This window comes from Periplaneta americana, chromosome 3 (genome assembly GCF_040183065.1).
Source record: "Periplaneta americana isolate PAMFEO1 chromosome 3, P.americana_PAMFEO1_priV1, whole genome shotgun sequence".
Taxonomy (NCBI): Eukaryota; Metazoa; Arthropoda; class Insecta; order Blattodea; family Blattidae; genus Periplaneta; species Periplaneta americana.
The window spans coordinates 66895896-66920788 of NC_091119.1; the positions used below are offsets into that span (position 1 = coordinate 66895896).

General features: G+C 36.1%; 1 protein-coding gene across 1 annotated transcript in view; it reads right to left on the reverse strand.

Moving 5' to 3' along the window:
• Window positions 1-24893, reverse strand: part of LOC138697031 (probable glutamate receptor) — a 52380-nt gene continuing 27487 nt past the window's right edge. Inside the window, exons 3-9 of the mRNA XM_069822623.1 lie at window positions 23513-23833; window positions 19011-19111; window positions 16307-16483; window positions 9013-9242; window positions 6741-6958; window positions 3214-3476; window positions 1-357 (exon numbers count right to left, since the gene is read on the reverse strand). Of these exons, the coding sequence (XP_069678724.1) occupies window positions 75-357; window positions 3214-3476; window positions 6741-6958; window positions 9013-9242; window positions 16307-16483; window positions 19011-19111; window positions 23513-23833 (1593 nt within the window). The 3' untranslated portion in view covers window positions 1-74. The remainder of the gene's footprint in view (window positions 358-3213; window positions 3477-6740; window positions 6959-9012; window positions 9243-16306; window positions 16484-19010; window positions 19112-23512; window positions 23834-24893) is intronic.

Below are 24893 nucleotides of genomic sequence, written 5' to 3' on the forward strand. Positions count from 1 at the left end.
GGATGACAATGTAAAAACATTTTATTAACAAATATAATTGATACATTACTTGAATATACATATTTCTATCACATTTATTTGTGAATATTCTTTAAAGTGTGACCTCTGTTGTATAATTTGATATAGTGACTTGCCGTTTGTATATTGTTGTACGTTCTACGTTGTGAATATCTGATTAGCATCTCTAAAAACAGAAGAAAGATTGCAGCAACCGTTCCAGTTCCTAGAATGATAACGATAGGATAGACATCTTTAAAGCTCACAGATGTCCAAGGGATGCTGCCGCCTGGCAACTCGGTGGGCCATTCCTTTGCCCGCAGCTCCTTCAGTATCCCGTTGCGAAACAGTTCGTTCAGACTGCATCACACAAGAATATTATTACAAAGAGTGTCAGTGAAATGCATGGACAATGTACGAACGTCAATCTTTAAAACCACGGCAGTTTAGGTATATATAAATTAAATATTCGAAACCAGTGAATACCCATCTCAGATCACTGGCATATTGAGTATACCACGTCATAACACTATCCGATACTCTTCATTATTCACCGTTTCAATTTCTCCTCATTGGAACACTACCTCATCATTGAATTATGCATTCTTAAAGGTTTTAAGAAACTAAAATTAGGTTTTCCAATCTGTGTTTTAGGATTTTTTAGGATTTTAAATCTTATGTTTAAGAATTTGTATGATTTTACGGGGGGAAAAAAATAACATTCTGTTAATATATTACCATACTCACAGTTACATTCTAATATCCGTTATTATAGGTATAAGATTATAAATCTAAAAAGGGGCCTGATGACTGACGTGATGATGCAATGTTTTATGGAACTATTTACCAATATTATTACACATTAATAGCCTATTATATCTACAACACTGCATCTTTATTAAATTATTACACCATCAAACCACTCATTTAAGTAGTGTTCCTGATATGAATTAGGTCTCTTTAGGCATTTTAAGTCCTAATCTATGCATTATGTCTTTTTAGGTCATATTAAATTTAAGAATGTTACTCGTTGCTACATAAAATGAGTAAGAAAAGCAATATTTCGAGAGTAACGAGATAGCAACAAAATTACATAGCCTACTTGTACAGCAAATTCACTCGACGATCCTCTTCCTTCGTAAACCGATCAATTAGGTCACAACATACTGAATAGCTGCTACTAAAACAGCTAGAGACAAATCTGCACTTGTTTCTAAACTCTCGATATATTTAATATACTGTATAAATAAATATATCTCGTAACATATAAGAAAAAATAATAGGAACACCCGCAAACAAGAGAAAAATCTACGAATATAAAAGAAAATTTTTACGCAGGGAGAAAAAACTAACAACACTTGACTCAGTTTTCTAAAACCAAGAAGAGAGAGAGAGAGAGAGAGAGAGAGAGAGAGAGAGAGAGAGAGAGAGAGCGCTTGCCAATACTGTTCGAAAGCAGCCGTGACTAGCAGCTATAATAGCAGTACAGTTGTCAGCGATGGGTAGGACGTCTCCAAATCGGCTCCCCTCGCGCGTTCTAGTTAAGTTTAAACACTCCGCTAACCAGCTATCTTACTGGTTGAACTGTTCTTGTTATGGTTACCGGAGAGCAGCGTGATGTAGCTGCCTCCTCTCTCATAGACACTGCAGGCTGCTAGATGTCCACTATACAGGTTACAGCGCTGTTATTTTTCGGTTGGAATTATTTGTAATTATCTATAGCTAGCGTGTATCACCAACTGGATGTGGTCAAATTGACGTAACTTACATCTTAGTAATAGTGAATAGTAAAATTAATTTAAAAGGAAGAAGTCCGTCATTTGCTATAACTTATTGATCTTAATTCAGCTGGAATTAATACTGTCATAATGTATTCTGGGAAAATATTACGGGAGACACGGCCGCCCTTGCCTCCCCTGAAAATCCGCCGCTGATTGTATATAGATATAGATATAGAGAGATAGAGATATAGATAGACAGACAGACAGACAGACAGACAGACAGACAGACAGACAGACAGACAGACAGACAGACAGATAGATAGATAGATAGATAGATAGATAGATAGATAGATAGATAGATAGATAGATAGATAGATAGATAGATAGATAGATAGATAGATAGATAGATTAAAATTACAATAAAGTCAAATAAATTTTTAGCAGGTTATTTTACGACGCTTTATCAACATCTTAGGTTATTTAGCGTCTGAATGAGATGAAGGTGATAATACCGGTGTCAGGTGGCCCGGGTTCGATTCCCGGTAGGGGAAAGTTACCTGGTTGAGGGTTTTTTCCGGGGTTTTCCCTCAACCCAATATGAGCACATACTAAGTAACTTTCGGTGCTGGACTCCGGACTCATTTCACTGGCGTTATCACCTTCATCTCATTCAGACGCTAAATAACCTAAGATGTTGATAAAGCGTTGCAAAATAACCCAATAAAAAAAAATAAAAATAATACCGGTGAAATGAGTCCTGAGTCCAGCAGCAATAGTTACCCAGCATTTGCTTATATCGGGTTGAGGGAAAACCCCGGTAAAAACCTCAACCAGGTAACTTGCCCCGACCGGGAATCGAACCCGGGACACCTGGTTTCGCGGCCAGACGCACTAACCGTTATTCCACAGGCGTGGACAAGTCAAATAAAAAACACTAAGGCAAAGTAATATCTACATAAAAGTTCTGCAATAATAGCCAGTATCAATATCAACAATGGACGACAATTATGTCAAGAGTACCAATATAAATTTTTCCAGGACCACAGAGATCATAATATTCAATTCAAGTTTACACTAACTCCCAAAAGAGAAATAATAAATCATTAAAATGATAGAGGTTCATATGGATCATTCCGTACGACGATCTTTTTTTTTACTTGGTTATTTAACGACTCTGTATCAACTACTAGGTAATTCACCGTAGATGGGATTGGTGATAGCAAGATACTATGTGGCGAGATGAGGCTGAGGATTCGCCATAGTTTACCTGACATTCGCCTTACGGTTGGGGAAAACCTCGGAAAAAACCGAACCAGGTAATCAGCTCAAGCGGGAATCGAACCCATGCCCGAGCGCAACTCCGGATCGGCGGGCAAGCACCTCAGCCGACTGAGCTACGCCGGTAGCTACGACGATCTTCGATGACCGTGTTATTAGTCGAGTATAGTGCAAATTTTAAAGAGCTGCAGCATTTTCTTGTAGTGAAAGCACTCACTTGTAGTTGAAGAGTGCCCGGTAAGGACTTCGTTGTTGGATGGACATGGCCAGGCTTTCCGGGATGGAAGCTCCCAGCACACTGGTCAACTTGCAGGTGATGGTGTCTAGCAGCCCCAGGACTACATCCAGCGACGTCATGAATGCGTACTTGGGCCTGTCGCAGATTCGCTGCATGCCTGCCTCGATGGTCGGAGGCAGCGTGTCCTTCTCCAGCGCGATCAGCTTCGTGTACACCTCTTTCATCAGCGGATCGGTAGCCGTCTGTGGAATTTATTGACGTTGTATTACATCTAGTAATAATAACAGCACAGTCCGTATAGGTCAGTTTCTATCTGATGCTTTTCCAATTCACTGCGGGCTAAAGCAGGGAGATGCACTATCACCTTTACTTTTTAACTTCGCTTTAGAATATGCCATTAGGAAAGTTCAGGATAACAGGCAGGGTTTGGAATTGAACAGGTTACACCAGCATCTTGTCTATGCAGATGACGTGAATATGTTAGGAGAAAATCCACAAACGATTAAGGAAAACACGGAAATTTTACTTGAAGCAAGTGAAACGATCGGTTTCGAAGTAAATCCCGAAAAGACAAAGTATATGATTATGTCTCGTGACCAGAATATTGTACGAAATGGAAATATAAAAATTGGAGATTTATCCTTCGAAGGGGTGGAAAAATTCAAATATCTTGGAACAACAGTAACAAATATAAATGACACTCGGGAGGAAATTAAACGCAGAATAAACATGGGAAATGCGTGTTATTATTCGGTTGAGAAGCTTTTATCATCTAGTCTGCTGTCAAAAAATCTTAAAGTTAGAATTTATAAAACAGTTATATTACCGTTGTTCTGTACGGTTGTCAAACTTGGACTCTCACTCTGAGAGAGGAACATAGGTTAAGGGTGTTTGAGAATAAGGTGCTTAGGAAAATATTTGGGGCTAAGAGGGATGAAGTTACAGGAGAATGGAGAAAGTTACACAACACAGAACTGCACGCATTGTATTCTTCACCTGACATAATTAGGAACATTAAATTCAGACGTTTGAGATGGGCAGGGCATGTAGCACGTATGGGCGAATCCAGAAATGCGTATAGAGTGTTAGTTGGGAGACCGGAGGGAAAAAGACCTTCGGGGAGGCCGAGACGTAGATCGGAGGATAATATTAAAATGGATTTGAGGGAGGTGGGATATGATGATAGAGACTGGATTAATCTTGCTCAGGATAGGGACCGATGGCGGGCTTACATGAGGGCGGCAATGAACCTTCGGGTTCCTTAAAAGCCAGTAAGTAAGTAAGTAAGTAAGTAAGTAAGTAAGTAAGTAAGTAAGTAAGTAAGTAAGTAATAATAATAATAATAATAATAATAATAATAATAATAATAATAATAATAATAATAATAATAATACTAAAGGAAATGTTTGGGCAATAAAAAACTTAACTCAGGGGTAAGGAGTTGTAAACTGATCCTAGGCTACACTCGGGCGTAGGGTTCTAATCCCGCCTGGGTTAGTTTTTGTTGGGTTTATTCCGAGTTATTCCCAAACTATGAAGCTCATTTTAGGTAATCCATGACAAAACCTCCATCTCATTTCACCAAAATACTATCTTGTAATTACCAAATCCATCGACGGCATATAACAACCCAGTTGATACAGCGTATCTAAATAACAGACTAAAAATATGTGTCCGTTACTGGGAAAATGAAAATTTTTAAATTATTGTAATTGATAAGACCTTTACACCATTTATTACGAACACATTTTTCAAATTATTCACTCTTACTTCATGTTTTAAAGAGTGATTTATTTATTATTCATTTGCTTATGATTCTAAAAGTCTGCTTGTCTATTTTTTATTTATTTATTTACTTATTTATTTATTTACTTATTTATTTATTTAGCTCTTTATTTATTTAGTTATTTCTTTCTTTATTTCTTTTTTATTTCTTTCTTTCTTTCTTTCTTTCTTATTTCTTTCTTTCTTTATTTCTTATTTCTTTCTTTCTTTATTTCTTATTTTTATTTATTTATTTATTTATTTATTGCTTATTTGTTTCTTTTTTATTTCTTATTTTTTATTTTATTTATTTATTTATACTTTTCTTTTTTCTTTCTTTCTTATTTCTTTCTTTCATTTTTATTTCTTTATTTTTATTTTTTTTCTTTCTTTTTCTCTTTGTTTCTTATTTCTTTCTCTCTTTTTTCTTAGTTCTTTATTTATTTATTTATTTATTTATTTATTTATTTATTTATTTATTTATTTATTTATTTATTTATTTATTTATTTATTTGTTTATTTATCCTGAACCTATTACATTCATTTCTCACAGTCCTAGCAGTGATTGTTGGATACTGCCGAACATTACAGGTCGGTGTTGAATTTGATCAAAAGCGAATATTTGCACAATCAATTCCTCTCTGATATCAACTGGGGTGGCATACATAACACTCATCACATGCTTTCAAAGAAAAAAAGATATGAGATTTAAGTCGGGTGATAGCGCTGGCCACGTATCAGGTCCCTTCTCTCCCTCCCAATCCAAGGCGGCAAAATGATAAATCTCAGCAGATGATCACCAACAATTCCAGCCAATATGTTTACGGCAAACTTTGTTGATGATAGATCTGAAATATTCAACAGAGTCCAACAATCACTGCTACAACAGTGTAATAATGAAAGTAATCAGGTTCAGGTAGACATTTTGAACACATTCTGTAAACTGTCTACAAGGGTATTTGAAGAAATAAATGAGTAATTTAATTTCATAATTGTAAATATCACCAAACCTTGGATTTTCTTCGATGTCGCGTACCTCCCAAACGACGCGTCACATAACGCGGGTTGTTTCATACATACATACATACATACATACATACATACATACATACATACATACATACATACATACATACATACATACATACATACATACATACATACATACAGTACATAGTACAATATAGGCCTTCATATTGCTTACATGTATACAATGTATACATAAATGAAGTCAATTTTTTGCAGTTGGGCATATAAAGAACGTCATTTGTGTTCTATCCAGAAAACGAAATTTTTTCTTCTCCTTTGGTTAAATATTAAATTACTCATTTTATGCACATAACTCTTGAACAGAAATTTAAGAAAATAAACTGTACACGGTAGTGTCATTCGAAACACGACAAAGGAACTGAATTGTTGAGAAGACTACAAAACGTATGACATTCCTTATAGTTACATTTTGATTTGTTTTGTGCGCCAAATTATTTCATTCGACTGTTTCTAAATTATAAAAAAATTCTATACTTTTTAATTATCGAATTATTCGATAGTGTTGGTTATAATAATTTATAAGTAACATAGATCTCCTGCTCAAGCCCGAACCATAGAGGCCATCAGATTGTAATGAGCTACTAACCGTTTCAGTTGCCTGAATGTTAAGACTTCCCTCATAGCATTTTAGGTATTTGTACTACCTTGAACGCTAATTACTCTGTTCTGAACAGTCAAGTGGCTGCACTCACGTTGAAGGCATTGAGTTGTCCCGAGTTTGCCAGCACTCCCAGCTTGTACGTGCCGATGTCGATGAGCTCTCGCAGAGAGTTGAACGGTAGAACCGCTTTCTGTATCGTGAGGAAGGAGATCAGAACGGCTGAGTAAGCTGTGTACACAGTGACGGCCGTCAACTGAGCGATCAGGTACAACATTCTTTGCGAAGAAAACTGCGTCTTCATGCTCACACCTGCGAACATCAACAATAAATTGCACTGTGTTTTCAGGCGCGCAGTCTTCTAAAGAAAGGCTATAATTATTTCTGAATAAAAGTTTGAACTATTTATCATACTGGTCTCGCGTTAGGCCCTTTAAAATTTTTAACTTTGTAACACTATTGCCTCCCAATTCTTCCAACTTCTTTCCTGTTTTCTCATGTGAAGTATAAGATAAAGTGTTGTAACAATAGAAAAAAAATTGGTTTCGGTATTTTCATGGAAATATGCGTTTCGGCATCACTGATCTGTCCGTCTGTTATCTGTCTGTGTACAGCGATTTTCTCCTAAATCGATTTTGTTCATATTCGATGTCTTTGGATCAATTTATCAATTGATGCGTATGAAATATAATAATTTTATTAAAATATTAAATATTACGCATATGATATTATTGCGATGTACCGAAGTATATAATCACTTACAAGGGAAGGGTTTCGGCTCGAACAGGAATTTCGTATCCAAAATTTGTTTACAGGCCCATCTTTACATCTCTGTAAAGCTCCCAAAAGCATTCGTTTGTGTAATGTGTGGTTTGTCTGTTAGAGCACTGTACAAGTTGAGGGGTGGGGACAGCACTGCACAAGTTAAGTGGATGGGACACCTTACCCGTAAGCCTAGCCTAACCTAGAAGCTAGTGCTAGTGGTAAAATGTCTAAAACTCATTTAAGAACATTTTTCTCCAACGTTCTGTCTGAAAATATTGCAGCTAATCAAAAGTGTACATTGTTGTATGAGTCATTGAATGCGCACAAGGACGCAACATTAATAAATGAATCATTCCAAGGCTAGGATATGGAATGTATGATCATTCCACCTAAAAAATTAAATACATCCAGCCTGGATGTCTATTTCCTTAGACAATACAAAATATATGCTCGGAGGGTAACAGATTACATAAGGACTCTTGCTGAAAATCCAGAACTTAACTTGAGAAATCGAGTGTTTATAATGAAAATGCACTCTGTTGTTCATAACCACTTGTCTGCTCCAGTATACCGCCCAATGCTTCAGTATTCCTGGCAGTCAGCTGGTTACGTGAATCTTGAACAAGTCTCGGACTTCAAAAATTTAATTCAGGTGGCATTTGATTTTTCAGCACTGGAGTGTGGTTCAGAAGATTGTTCAGGTGTTGTTTCTTTGTGTTGTGCTTATTGCTCTGCTCCATGCTGTTTCATGCATTTTGTAGAGAATCCTCATGTAGGCTACATTTTAAAGAAGTGTATTGACCAATACGAACCAAACGGAGAGTTACACAAATGAATGCTTTTACGGTCTTCATCACCATTGTGAAGTAAGCGTCTGTACAAAGTTTTAACCAAAAATTCCTGTTCGAGGAGAAACCCCTTCCCTTGTTAGTGATTTAAGACGGCGCTCATTCCGTCGAATCCCGTCACTTAGTAACTCGTAATGAGTGCACCTCTGCACATTAGTGTGTTGGACATTGTGCTACTGTCACACATCTGTGACACAGTGCATGAGGGTTGACCAATAAAGGGAAACGAAGAGGTGGAGTTTAAACTGAGAGGATTCAATCCGGTATCGCAATTGGAGTCCGGTATGGCTTAGTGGATAGAGCGTCAGCACGTAGAGCTGAAAACCCGGGTTCGAATCCCGCTGCCGAAGAGAGTTTTTCTCCGCTCCACCAATCCTTGATCCTATGAAGATAAGTTTTTCTAGGGCTTTTCCCCTAGCTAATATGCAGTAAATACTTTAACTAAAAGCTATTTTTGCTGTCACTAACTCCATAATCAATTGGTCTCAAAAGTGTCACCTACTCTTGTTATGTAGTGATCCTTAAGGCTGGTTCACAATAAACCGGGAACGGAAACAATAACGATAACGAGAACGGAAATATTATGAAAATAAATGTATTTAAATGTGAGCATTCACAATTAATTATTGTGAATTCTTATATTTAGATACATTTATTGTAACGTTATTTCCGTTCTCGTTCTCGTTTCCGTTCCCGGTTTATTGTGAACCAGCTTTTAATTATATTGCTTGAACATACAGGCAGTCTTCTGACCTTGCATACAAAGCATTCCCAGAACATAGACGGCAAAATGGGCGTCTGGAGACTCTGTTGGAATTCTCCCAGCGCACCACAGTTTGACGCGATTCACCATCTTGAGGAACACGGTCATAACCAAATTAGCAAACAGCACCATAACCCACAGACGGAAGCTGAATACGTCAAGGAACCTGGTCCAAAGCATGTTATTTTCCCCGCTGTCCTGCAGAATCAGTACACAGTTTCTGAAACAAAAACCTTAATTTTAGTTGCAAAGTTTACATTTTCCTAAAGATAATTTATTTGCATAAATCAGACGAGATAATACACAACATTATAATAAATAGGCCTATAAACCATTTCAAATTCCTACCACTAACATTGTGTGATGTCGAAAGAATATTTTCTTAGTACAAACATTGTTTCAGTGACAATCGAATAGGTTTATATGTGACAATTTACGAATGTGCACAGTTATACATTGCAACAAAATTAGTGACACTTATGCCGTGTGCACTATTCTCGATTAAAATTTGACCATGGTTGTTAAGTCGGCACTTGACCATCTTCAACGCCAATTGGCGGAGTATCAATCTCGATCAAAATTAAACAAGCGAGTTAATGATGATCAAATTTGATCACGGGTGTGAGACCGATTATCTTGAATTGAACATGGTCAAGTCGAGAAAACCAAAATGGCGGCACGATTTGCCTACTTGATGGAATTGAAGATGAAATGATATATCTTGAACACGCAAATCACTGCGGAAATAACAGAATTGGTGTTATTGTAGAAAGAGTAAGTTTGTAAATGAATAATAAAAACGTTTTTTTTTTCTCAAAATAGACTACCGGTAATGTTTTATATATGTTTCTGCTTTGGAAGATCGGGACTTTACTTGAGGACAAAATATTATTTAGGCCTAACTGTCTAATTTTGTTAACATAATAATAAAGTAGTTATTCTATGCCGGTAATAATATAGTAAAACTATATGACCATTTTGTAGAATGCGAGATTATCACTTATTAGATATAGATTTGCCGTTTGAAACTATTATGACCTACATGACGTTTTGGACAATTAGGCTATTTACGCTTGAATTAAGAGAAATTGAACGGATACTTTCCTTTCCCTCTTACTCCAAAATTCCAACTTTGTGAACAGAAAATAAATGGATAAATTTCAGAACAAGGATACTTTCCTTTCCCACTTACTCCAAAATTCTAACCTTGTGCACACAAAATAAATTGGCACTAAAACCTTCCTTTTCGTATGCATTATATGCGTATTCGACATACACAGACGAATTGCTTTTTTTTTTTTTTTTTTTTTTTTTTTAAATAATTGTTAGCGAGGTATCCATGTACTGAAATTTCCCCAAATAAATTATTGGCACTGAAATGTGTCTTTTCGTAAGCAAAATGATGAGCATTCGACAAACACATACAAATCTGCTTTTTTTAGTAGCCTATTTCAAGATAATTGTCAGTGAGGTATCCGTATACTGAAATTTTCCCAATTATTATCAATAATTTGAAATGACCACTGTATAAATTAGGTACAAATTATGTGAAAGTATGTAAACACGTATAACTCATGTGAATTGTGAGGTTAAATCCAACCAGGTAGCCTGCTTTTCTCTTAAAGAACTTCAGTCAGTACTTCTATTCTATAATATGGAGGCATAATTGCTGACGAGTTCTAAAAGAATTCCCACTTCGAACTGTGAGACGTTCGGTGCTATTTTCTTTTTTCTTCCATGATTATTGAAACTTGTTATTTGAAAACTGCGAGGATGTTTTAAACAGTCCGACAAACAAAAACGAAGCGATAATTGAAAAGAGTGCGTTCGTTCGCTGTTTTATACGCGGTAACCTAGCCTCAGATGATTCTTCTCAAGCGAGCGTACCGTCAGCTGACGCTACTGAGTTGATCGAGGGAAAATGTCGGTGCACCGCATCTGTAACTTGATCATTGTCAAGAATTAACCATGTTTCCGTGATTGCTGATAAACGGGCTAGATGATCGAGAATGGTGCACACGGCCATTAAAGTACACAATTCACTTTTATTTAAAATCTATCACCATTTTCTACAAAGAAGAGAATGAGGTAAGTTGCTTTCGTAAAATGTGTATTATAATTAAAGGTAGGAATTTATACCACAACGTGAGGATATTAGGTTAGTTGTGCTTAGAATGTCGTTATGTCATATAGGGCCGTGACATCGGTATATTTGTATTAGATTGAAGGTGAACACACGACGCCCAGGACAGAATGTAGTCGACGTGTTTCAAGTACAGCAGCGGAAGCGAATTTGACACACGCCTAAGCAAGCACGTTCCGTGTTTTGTGTACGATTATTGCGTATTATAAAATCAAGACAATACAATCATTGTATATAAGGGTTAATATCGGAAGGGTCTAAAATGCTGGTGAGTTGAGAACAATTGTTGGAAATCAAAATTAAATTGTCACAAATGTGGTAAACATAAGTCTGAAAATAAGTTTATATATATATATATATATATATATATATATATTTATTTATTTATTTATTTATTTATTTATTTATAGTTTTGCATTAGAGTTTCAGAATGCCGAAAACGTATATGGCGTACAATTTTGTTTCCCTACATTTAACTGTTACATTAATTTATTTATCAGATCTATTCCGTACCTTACTTTTCTTGCATGTTGTTCGCCTGGTTTTGGTTGCTGCTGTAACAACAACATTCATTTCCAAAGTTTCAAATGAAAATGACCGCCGAGTGTCGGATAGAATAACCTTGTATGCGGAAAAACTGCGTTCTACATCGGCTGAAACCAAGGATGCATATGTAAAATATTTCACATCATCCATTTCTACATTAAATTGATAGCAATCGTACTTGTCTTCTTACAAAACTCTTGCAATTTTGCATAATGAATTGAAACCACCGTTTTTTTGTATTATGTGTTCATTTTCGCACAGAACTTTTTGGTTATATCATCTTGCAGATTATTCACTTTTGAGATGAGATTATTTACTATCGAAACTTGCTCCATCAATTTCACGCCAGTCTTTTCGAGACATTCGATTGTAGAAGGGATAAATCCAAAATTAGATTAAATATATTCACACTGTTCTTTAATATTTGGGTCACCAAGAAGAGTTTGGGCATTACTTATGGAAGCTGCATCGTTTCCGTCAAACTTCTGTATGACTCCTTTTAAGGTTGGTTCACAATAAACCGGGAACAAAAGCGACAATGAGAACGAGAATGGAAATATCGTTAAAGTAAATGTATTTAAATGTGAGTATTCACAATTAACTATTGTGAATGCTCACATTTAAATACATTCATTTTAACATTATTTCCGTTCTTGTTTTTGTTGTCGTTTCCGTTTCCGGTTTATTGTGAACCAGCTTTTACCCTTATATACAATAATTGTATTGTCTTGATTTTATAATACGCAATAATCGTATACAAAACACGGAAAGCGCTTGCTTAAGGTACGTTTTCCCTCGGTGCGACTATTGCGATGATCGTTCAACGATGATCGTGCAACGATAATCGTTGAGCACTATTTCTTTGTATTTTCTAGAGTCGCGGCAGTCGCTCGGAGGAAAACAGCTCCATAGAAAGTACAAAGAAATAGTGCTAAACGATTATCGTTGCACGATCATCGTTGAACGATCATCGCAATAGTCGCACCGAGGAAAGCGTACCTTTAGGGGTGTGTGAAATCCGCTTCCGCTGCCTGTACTTGAAACACCTTCAATCGACCTGAAACTAATACAAATTTACCGATTTCACGGCCTTAGTCATGAATAACGTGAAGCCTGAGGTATAGCCAGGTTACAACTGAAATGTGTTTTCTATCGCAGCAATTGAATTGGAATATATTTCTCGTGCGTAGGATTCAGCGTTGTGCTCCGACAATTGGTTTGTTTACAATGCACTGCGATTCGTTTATTGGTTAACCACATAAAGCTACAATCTTACTCTGCTTATACCACGCCAGAGCTCCCTAACATGCACCTGCATTGCTAGCTACGCTCACTCTCTCTTTCAATAAAGAACACTATGTATACCTACCTAAACTTGTAGTCTCTATGGGTAAATTCCTTTCTTTCGTTATACCGGTAATCTATTTGTTTTAGTCGCCCAACTATACGGAGCATTATATTGATTCAAGCATAGCAGTGTTCTGTAGAATATCCTGTACCAGAGTAATGCACGGTAGCCCACAGCTCAGCACTGCCAGTCCGCACACGTCAGCAGCCCAGCTCACCCAAGACCAACACTGCTTGACGCGGCCGCTTCCCAGCCCATCGCACTGGGCTTCGAAGCCCACCATACCCCACTGCACTGCTCAGCACTGCACTGACATCAACCCACCAGCTGATTGCATTCTACTGCTTTTCCGCTTGCTCGCATTGGTTATGTTTTCGCTTGGCATGAGCATACAGTTCCCCGCATACTGGACAACATACAAAATTAAATTATTTTCCATTGCTGTCGAACCCAAATTTAAAAACTGTCCCAGTGGCATTTTTTTTAATTTCCATCCGACTCTACTGTTTTAAACTCTAACAGCGATTTTATTCTTCACTATTTTTTCTCTAGAGAGACTGTATTTTGAAACGTGTGCTTCCACGGCCGGTGTCTGTGATGAAGGTTTTCCGGGCTGAGATGCTGTAGTCTACCACTCTACTAGTCTACCAGTAGATCATGGCATTTCAGCCCGGAAAACATTCATCACAGAGGCTGTATTTTCTTTATGATGAACAATTATTTCGACTCATCTCGAAAAACAGAAATCAAAAACTAAAACAAAAACGTTTAAAACAGTAGCTGATCGTTGATCGAACCGCACACGCAAGCACAAGCTCGCGCAAACTCAATTAATAAATGATAGAAGAGGAGACTTGATCTCTATGTCTTGACACCAGTCCACCCACAAAACCGTTACGCAAGCAGCCCGCTCGGGCAGTGCGGTGATGTCACGAGTTTGTTCCGTGCGTCTCGCGTGAAGCCCAGTGCGGTGCAGTAAGGAAACAGTCCATGAGCTGGACCGTTGTGCAGTAACCTGTACTACCCTGAGTTCATGTAAACAATGTGACTTGTATAACACGTGACGTAGTTAACTTTATTGGTTCGGTGTACGAAGTTCCATCCCTACACATGACACATAGAAATCCCTTTCCTTGTCACTAGTGCTGCTATTGCTGTTACTGTTTATTATCATAACGATGATCTAAGCAATGAACATAACGATGAAGCTGTACATAATGATGATAATATTGGTTATGTTAATGAATACGACCTTGATATTAATAATGAGGATGGCGATGATAGCAGTGATAGTGGCTTGAAGATGTTGATAGTGGTGGCGTTACTATTGCTTATTATTATTATTATTATTATTATTATTATTATTATTATTATTATTATTATTATTATTATTATTATTATTATTATTATTATTATTATTGACCTCCCTTAATTTTGTTATTTATAAATGATATAAGTAAAAGAATAAGTTCTAGCTGCCTTTTATTTGCGGATGACCTCAAAATCTTTCGTAAAATTAAGAGTGTGACTGATTGTCAAATTCTACAAAATGACATTAATTCAATTTCATGATGGTCACTTGAAAATGGAATGAAAATTAATCAATCCAAAACTTTGTCATTTCCTTCTCGCAGAAAACTACTTCTCTAAAATTTGATTATTCTCTTAGTAATGTCATAATTACTAAGAAAGATAGTATTAGAGATCTTGGTGTCTTACTTGATTCCAAACTATATTTCCATGATCATGTGCAATATATTTATACCCATTCATTAAGAATGCTTGGTGTAATTAGATCTATAACTTATTCTTTAATCTACTCCTGTGTGTCTATTAATTTTACACTATGCATTGGTTAGATCCAAGCTGGAATATGCATCTGTTGTATGGAACTCCATTACTTCCACTGACTCAGCTAAACTTTTGGAGAATATTCAAAGAAAATTTATTTTGTTGTATTTTTATAGATTTTTACCTAATTCTGATTATAAACATGAGATTAACTGCAAATATTCTAATTGCTGTAGTTTATTTACCAGACGTCAAGATAATGATTATTTATTTTTTTGTAAAGTCATTAAGGATGATATTGATTGTGAATCATTCATAAACAATATCAATCTTCGTATTCCTGCTAGGGGTTTAAGATTTCATATTTTTTTTTATAATAGAAATTCTAAATCTCTCTTTCCGGTCTGCAGATGTATAAAATATGCTAATTTTCATGGATTGAACTTGGATCCATTTAATGTATAGTATATACTTTTTGAGTTTTATGTCAGTTATTAATTTATGCCTTTTGTTTAGATATGTATTATAATATTCTCATCTTGTTTAGGGTACTGGCACCTATGATGGGCACCCCTACAGTAATGGGCACATTAAATTATTTATAGTTTTAATAAGGATTTGAGGCTTAGAATTCAATTATTTTTTGTTCTATACGATTCGCAGTACTTTTGGCTTACATTCCCGCGCACAGGTTATGTCCTGAGAGCGTGAGGGATGCTTCAGTTTAAAATACATTGTCCCCATGTACATGTTCATGTTTGTCGTCGGTTAAAATTAATAATTTTTTAGTGTTCACTGCTGTTGTAAATAGTGTTTGGAGGTTTCGTTGTTTTTTGTATTGTATTCAAAGCTTGATTATTAACTCCATTGAGTGTATCTCAGTAGATTTAAGTGGTTTTAATGTTGAAATAACGCATTTTAGTGTCTTAATGACCCATGCCCATCACTATGTACTAAAAATCGCATATAGCCTCCTATGACACATTTTGGGCAATGATTGTGTTGATAAATTGGTATACACAACTCGCTTCATATGGCTGAATGACAGTCAATTAGCCACCATTAGACAAAAAAAATATATTTCGTTATGAATTCCTTACATTTAGACAATCACCTTCTGAAGTGTATCAGAAGTGTACAAGTGGAAAAGTGTAGAAATGTATAATGATGGGCACAGTATGCCCATCACTGTTTCTTGCAGTTTTATATAATACAACTTCTTTATCATACATAGCTGTAGTACTTGGTGCGACAAATAGGCCTATCTTTGTAATACTATTTATATGATTCCATTCTTCCATTTCATCTCTCATTTTATTTAATTGCCATTATTTTAATAATTATCCCATTGTACTTTTCTTGTACAGTACATTAAATATAAGTAAACAATAAGTAAATAAATAATAAGTGTTATAATATAAGATCATTAGTCAGCCCTATGCACCCAGCTACTTACTTGGTGTTGATGAGGGGCACCGAGAAGTCCACGACGGTGGCCCGCAGCGCCGTCATTGTGAACTCCGACACGGCTATGTGAACTTCATTCCTCACTATCAAGCCTATCATACCATTCCACGAGTCGTTCTCCATCAGCGAGCCCCACGCGAGGTCGTCTGGGACCTGATAGTCCGTCCTAGCACGAGAAACGCGGATCAGTATGGATAATAACACTAGAAGAAGAATATAAAACACAGTTATCCTTGTGTAGCAGTAATCATCCGACACATCCTTATCAAGCAGTTTCGCCAGTTGGAAGTATTCAGCATATTCTCATGTCTTAAAAAGACTCCTGCCACCGTTTTATTTGATTTTCATATCTTCTAAATTCCAAAATGTATAGGTCCAGGGTCACATGTTTCTAAAACAATTTCGTATATAATTATATTTATTTTTTTCCATTCCAAAAAGGATCCTCCATACATTATTAAGTTAGATGTACTCTACAGCACATATAAAGAAACACAGACGTTAGGTCCTTTTTATAATGTCCACAATTTTAATGTCCATTTTATTATGTCCATTACATAGAAGTCCATTACACTATGTCCATAAATATAAGTCCAATGCAGTATATGTTCACTTTATTTTAGTCCAATTACACAAATTTTATGTACACATTTTTATGTCCACTACATGATTGTACAATACATTATGTTCATCTACAAATTTACTTCATTTCCCCACTCTATCTCTTCTGCCTGTTCATCTTCATACAGCTTCAGATGATAACTAATAGCTTTGAGGTAAGTTCTGATGTCGCCTTCTTCGTTGTAGTGATTTTAATTCCGAACAATCTCTTCTACTCGACTTAAATTTTGTAGGCACGATCTTTTAATAGGATGTCGCACATTCAAATGCCCGCCAAGCAATTGGATTATTATAATTTCATTAGCTATTCCTTTGGTCTTTCTTGATAAATTCCATGAATTTCCAGACTGATGCATGATGTGTGATGTTGTGTTTCTGAACGCTGTTGTCCCAGCCCTCGACTACTTAAAATCATATTTATGTACCTAAAATGTGTGTGAAATAAATTTTAGGCTATATTTCGCTTGAGAAACATCTCTTTTGAATGTCCAGCAGTAGTCTGACAGAATACTTGGGCTCCATTTTTACTGGTAGCGCCTTTCCATTTCAGAAAAATCCTAATGAAAAAGCTCCCCATGTTCGTCGCTCCCTACCCGAAGGTTTTGAGGAAATAAAAAATAGATGAGAATTCAAGAAGTTATTTTGAGAGATATGACACCCCAACACGTTATAGTTCTGAATCAGCTCGCTGACAAGTTCTTTGTAATCTTCTGATCTGTGGTTCCTAGAAAATAACAGCACAGTCTAGTATATACTGTACAGTACTAAGCTTGAGTTGTGAGGGTGCTAGAAACAATAAACTGTGCCGGTACTATTTCGCATTGTCTGTAATGAGGCGATATTAGCGATCATAGTGGTTAGCAACTATCTTCTTCTTCTTATTTGGTATTACAGCCCAAGTGAGCCTTAACTTCCTCCATGGCTCTCTTCCATCCTTCTCTATCCATCGTCAACTCCCTCCAATTCCTTATTCCAGATCTATTCACATCCGCTCGTACACAATTCCACCATCTTGTTAGCAACTATCTATGGATGCATATTTACTACGTATTAAGCTTCGTGACTATATATACTAGACCAGGGGTCGTCAGCACAGAGCACGCTGGGGCTAGCATCTATTACCCGCTGAAAACGCAGCGCACCATAGTGCACTGCGTATCTGCTAGCGGGTATGCTCTCTATCTCTCCCTGCTGCACGACGGTGTACATGGGACGGCACCGCGTATTCGTTGCACATTTCAGCGAGTGCTGACGACCACTGTACTAGACTGTGGTAATATTCTGTTGAATTATCCTTAGGTTCCTGGCATATCATTCGAACTGGAAAGGCCTATGACGGGATCCTTTTAGCCGACCAGTTAATAGAATCACATGGAACACAACAGTTTTCAGGGGCCCAGTTCCTGTCTTCATCTATTTTTAATCAAAAGAATATTCGTAAGCTTTTTTAACTAGTGTAGTAAAATTCAAAGTTACCTAATCACAAACGTAACAAAAATTGTTTTCTTCATCTTACAATGTTTGGTGACGAAATTTTTCTTTCATACCATGGCATGATTGTGACTATAATAGTATTTAAATTCAAAAATTGTTTATGTGATTTATACAGTATTTCAAGGTACTCGTATGCTTCACTACATATGATACTTTTAAACACTTAAAATTAGGACAAAGAAAAATCAGGTTATGAAACTTGTTTCATGAATGTAAGTTCCAACTCAACTGAGAATTAATCTTATTCTCACAGTCTAATGAGGAATAAAATTCATTTTTATATTCTGACTTCACAGACAACAATAACTTAAAGTTATAGGTCAAGTGTTAAAGCAATAAAATGAAACATTTGAAACATTTTCTTCCCATTAGCTTGTTAAGGACTGTATATAGCAATAAAAATAAAATAAATAAGAATTTCTGAAATTACAAAAAATGGTGGGTGATAGACAAATCCTGATTTCATTTTTGAATTCAGCAGATGAAATTACATAAGAAACAACAGAAATTGTACATTTAACAAAATCACTGTTGACCAGGGTTATTTATTTGAAGTATCCATTGAACATGTCACTCACGTAAAATTCAATCTTCTTTCCAACACTTGCCACACCTTCCCAAAGAAACCGTCAAGAACAAGTTTATCATTTTTTTCCTTCAATATAGTAACTGGAGCTTCCTGTGAAGGAAACAAAGTTTAATTGGCTTATGGTGAATATTTCAACTACATCAATTAAAAATTATGTGCTATCCGCGGTACTTTTTTGATCCTTCTTTTAACGGGACGAGGGAGCCGGAGGTAGAGATGGTAACGATATATCGGTTTTTACGAAATACAGATATTTTCGTTTCTATATATCGATATCGAAACTTTGATTCAATATATCGTATAATATATCGGTTTTCTCATAAATTTATCGTATTTTTATTTGTTTTTGTTTTTGTGGAATTATTATGAACAAAATCCACACTAGTTAACTTCGATAATTCCCTGAGAGATGGCGTTAATGAAAGTGGGCAGTTACATAATTGCGCTACCTTGAAATATCCAATCCAATCAATGCCTTTCTCTGATTGGCTGGTCTGGAATTCGAATTCAAACTGTTTAATATGCAGTACCAAATTCAATATGCAACGTATGCGAAATTGAGACGGGAGGTTTAACTATTACTATTTTAGTATGAATGTTCTCCAAGGCAAGAGCAACTGCCACTCTGAAAAGGAACCGTCTGACTTTCAAAACTTTTATTTCTGTTTTGAAATGGAAAGAGAAACAAGGATATAATACTGGTTTGAGATTTGTTTACGGCTAGGAGTTCTATGCACAACCTGGTACTGACATTGTTTTTTATTATATATTTTAGTAAATAAATAAGGAATAGGCTATTGAAATTTAAGTAAGTTTATTCTAATAAATGTGCAAATGTAATTGCATTAGTAGGCCTATTTATTAATTTGCTTACGGAATAGCGATATATCGATAATCGTTTTGATATATCGATATATTTTCTGCAATATATATCGTTTATCGAAATAAGTTTTGCAACGTATTGAAATATAAATATATCGGTATTTAATTTTTTTCCTCCATCTCTAGCCGGAAGAAACTGTTCCCGCCTTTCTTACAGCAGTGCTGCCAACCAAAGGGAACTCAACACTGAACTAAAGAAATAGTAAAGAGATTGTAACCTGTTCCGAACCGTTATTTCTCTGCCATACTGTGAACAGTTCGTTTCTGAGGAGGAGTTCGAAAGTGTTCCTGTGATATGCCTGGTATTTCCTCAGCCATTGTGATAAAAAATTACTTGGCTTAAGTTCGAAAACAAAATTAATTCGTTTTTCAACGTATTACAACAGTCTGATATATACAGTCACGAAAAGTGTTGCCAATTTAGCTTTTTTCAAGCTAAATCTAGCTTTTTTTATGTTTAGCTTAGCGGCAAAAAGAATTCCATCCAGCTTAGCGGGGAATCTAGCTTATTTCCTTCTCTTAGCAGGCGGGGAGCTTCGTAGTTTTAATCAAATTTTAAACAAATTTATTTTATTTTGTATAAATATTAATCTCAAACTATTCATGGTAAGCACGTAATAATATGTTGTAAAGCAGAGACGAGTTGAAACATGTTTCATCATGGATCTGCTTATCATCCTTCCCTCCCAATTCTTTGCCTTTCTTGCTGAGATGACGTGACTCACGTGATCCATATAAGATTACACATTGTCAATAGATATGATACGTAAAGTAGGGATCCTGGCTGCATACAAGAAGGAATAAAGTGACGAGTACTTCACATACATCTAATAGCAGAGATATTGCAGCTATTGCAAGTACGTACTTCTTCAGGAGGATTCAGACATTGACCCTGATGATCCTGAGGAAATCTCTATTTAAAACAAGTAATCATAGTTTCAATTATTCAACATTAAAACATGTGACACATAATTAGCAGTATCTGTAAATGAAATTTTGAATTATTCCCTTTTAAAGTATTTTATATAAATCTAGCTTTTTAGCTCTAAAATAGCTTGTATATAAGTTCCGTCTAGCGGGATTCAGTGATAGCCAGTTAGCAACACTAGTCACGAAGCTTGAGGTGATGAGAGTACTAGAAACAATAGACTGTGCCGGTACTATTTCGAATGTCTGTTATGAGGCGATAGTAGCGACCCTAATGTTTAGCAACTATCTATGGATGCATATTCCCTACGTATTGAGCTTCGTGACTGTATATTACTAGACTATGGTATTACTTCGCTTGTATATTAAAGTATAATCAGTAATCACAATATTCAAGGCTTTGCATTATACCATCAGATGTCACGGCGTATTCCTATGCAATTCAGTTTTAGTGTTTAGTAGTTGCTACCCATTGTCAACGAAGATAACCGAATCTTACCGATTGAGTACTATGGAACCGAAGGATCAAGAAAAGTTTCGCGATTATTGCAGTATATTCTAGAAGACAAAATTTACAATTTAAGTAGCTGGCTGGAAAGTATTTAATAAGTTTTTCTCCAATATATCAACAATAACTAATTGCTATCAGAGAAAAGATATGCATAGAAAGGAGCGAAGATGGAATAAAAATGATAGGAAAGCTTAATAGGCACACGGAAAAATTGCCAGACAAAAAAATTGTATGTGCCACGAAAAATGTTCGGGAATTGAATCACAATTCCTTTGGTAAAAAGTCATCTCGGGTCAGTGGTGATATTCCGCCGGTTCGCATCGGTTCGGACGAACCTGTTGTTAAATTATTTCTAGGTTCGGCGAATTTTTCAGTTTGTAATGTTTGCAATTACAATGGACATATACCATATATGTTTAACATAGGTACACATGAGAGAACTGGTTGTTAAACGTTTTGAATACCATCGTCTCGGATCTCTGCAAAGTCTTCATGATTAAAACTTGTTAAATGGTTATGTAGCCTATTCACAGATTATAAAAAATAATATGCAGACAGTGTTATTCATTTCTTACGTAGTTTTTCTTTAGTTGATTATTTAACGACGCTGTATCAACTACGAGGTTATTTAACGTCGATGAGATTGGTGATAGTGAGATGGTATTTTGGCGAGATGAGGCCGAGGATTCGCCATAGATTACCTGGCATTTACCTTACGGTTGGGGAAAACCTCGGAAAAACCCAAGCAGGTAATTAGCCCAAGCGGGGATCGAACCCGCACCCGAGGGTAACTTCAGACCGGCAGGCAAGCGCCTTAACCAACTGAGCCACGCCGGTGGACGCTTTTATATAGTTAAAAGTGGTAGGCCTACATTTCCAAGACAAAAATAATATCAATAAAATTCACGAGAAGAAAATTAATGTAAAATTAATCATTTAAAAATCATCACGAATTTCAACATTATAAGCTCAGCAAGAAGTACATATTGAATTACATTGACATTTATTTCACTTGACAAAAATGATGTTTCGGAAAATTTGTGGTGTCATCATTTCCACTGTCTGGATTGCAATAGATTATATCAATTTCTGAAAGTAATGAATTTACACTAAAACCGAGTGGTTAGCTTAGACCAGGCCTGGGCGTAAATAACTCGATTGAGTCAGTGCAGATCAACCCTTAACTCCGCATTCCACCTTCCCCGGCAGAGGCAATAATGTTTTGGTGCGCTACGAGCAGACGTGAATGTCAGTGACGGATTGTATCAGCGGTCATCATAGGTGTTACGAATTTTCGGCTCCAGCTGGTCGCTTAAATTCCACCACTGATACACAGAGCCTTACTCTACGTTTGTTTATAAGGCAGTGTAAGCAAATGAACATGGATAAGAGTTTCTGCGTCCCTCTCTCTTCCCCTCTTATGCTCGGGGCTGGCTTAGTCGATAACGTGTGAGACTTGAATTCGGGAAGTCCTGGGTTCAAATCCCGTGGCCGGCCAATCTGACGGTGGATTTTTATGGCTTTCCTTATTTACAAAGCAAATGCCGGTTTTGAAATGTACATTGAAGTGTTTTGCCTCCACTGATAATTTGCAAACAACTCAGTTTCAAACTGTTTCCTAATAAAAACATGCTACACCAGCGTTTCTCAAACTTTTTTGAAGTGGGGACCACTTTTTAAACTCAGAACATACCACCTTACTCTTGTTCCCTCGAAAGCAAATTTATCATTTTCGTAACATATTTTAATACCAGTATACTTATATTTTAAAATCGAATTAATATTCGGTACTTTGGTCCTCTGTTATGAATTCAGGTGGTCCCTGGCTGGGTTACAGGTAAGGCGCCAGATGTGCAGGGAAAAGATGTCGAGAAACACCATGTATATAGTGCCTTAAATCCCTCTTTTGTTGCTGAGAGTAGAGTGGGAAGTCGATAGACGGGTAGGGTAATAAATTTTATAAAATGCAGTACTGGGAGAAAAAGTGAAATTCGATTGCCATGTGTCATTTCCAAACTCTGAGATTTTAAGCTATAGTGTGATACGCAATTCGTTTGAATTTTATTTTTTCTTCTGTCTTTTTGAAGGACCACAAGGGCAGACCTCGAGGACCACAGGTGGTCCGCGGACCATAGTTTGAGAAACGCTGTGCTACACGAAAGAGAACTTACCGTTATCGCCGCGGCTTTTAAGACCATTCCTTGTAAATCACTTCTGCGTTCGAAGAAGCTCTCATTCGTACCCTCTATTCCAAATCCCTGTCGCCAAACACCAAAGAAAGATCTCTGAAGAAGTGTTCCTTGAGAGATCCGATATACTTCGCTGATATCGACTCTGGCATGGTGTCCGCCTGTTGGGTGTGCCACAAGGAACTCACAGTCCAGAGACACGTATGTGTTGTTGAAAAACTTGTCTATCTTCTGCGTGTCTCGGTACTGAAAATCACTCAGAAGAACCCACTTCGCATCTGAGAAATGAAGCCTCGAAGATGCCTATAAGTGATTATTAATATTTTAATTTTTGTATGTACACTTATTTTTACACGAAATAATAATTTATGACACAAGAGAGTAAACTAGGATTTTATTCACGAGAGAAAAGTTTAGCGCCCGAGGCGTAGCCGAGGATAATTTCAACGAGTGAATAAAATCCATTTACGAATTCGATAGCTGTGTAACATTGTAAGCCTAAATGTGTTTCATTAACATATAATAAGAAAATTAAAAACGTGTTAATATCTTCAATTTGATTAAATAAATGTATAGCCTATGTGTAAGAATTAAGCAGCCTATAATATATTTGTACCGGTATTCTATAATTTTGGAATATAGTCTATATTTTTTCATAAATTATTGTCCTACTTTATTCACGATATTATTCTTCTCTATGTTAATATTATATTATATAATTTCATTGCAGCTGTAATTTTAATTTTACTTCCTATTTTATTTTATTTTAATTTCCTATATTCCTCTTATATTAGGCTGACCAGATTTGTTATGGTCCAACAGGGGACATCGGCAATTTCAAGAAAAGCCACAAACACTTATCTAGCCACTATCCGTTGAAATGTTGCAGAAATTACATGAAACAGTAGATATAATAATAGAACTTTGCACACTAAATTTGTAATCTTAACTTTTTAAATTAAATTAATAAACACACATAACTTCTATACATAATTATGGTCACTAAGAATACAATTTCAGTACTGACGCATGTATCCAAATCTTTCACATAATATTGTACACACTGAATTTTAACACACACATTTTACAAGTACTGGATTGAATAATATATCTTTTTAAGGATCTGTTCATTCCCATATAGCTTCACACTAAGTTCTTTACCAGAGAAATTAAAGTTTGTTTTCACTTGTGACAAAGCTGTTTCAATTTTCATTCTTGACTTTTCATCAGTCCAGATTGAGTCCATTGTGGAGAAAAGTCTTTCAACTTACTGACGAATTACTGATTGAAAGACACATGATTAATGACACTATTTGGGAAGATTTTCAAATGGAATGGATTTTTTTTTTTTGAAATGTTGAAA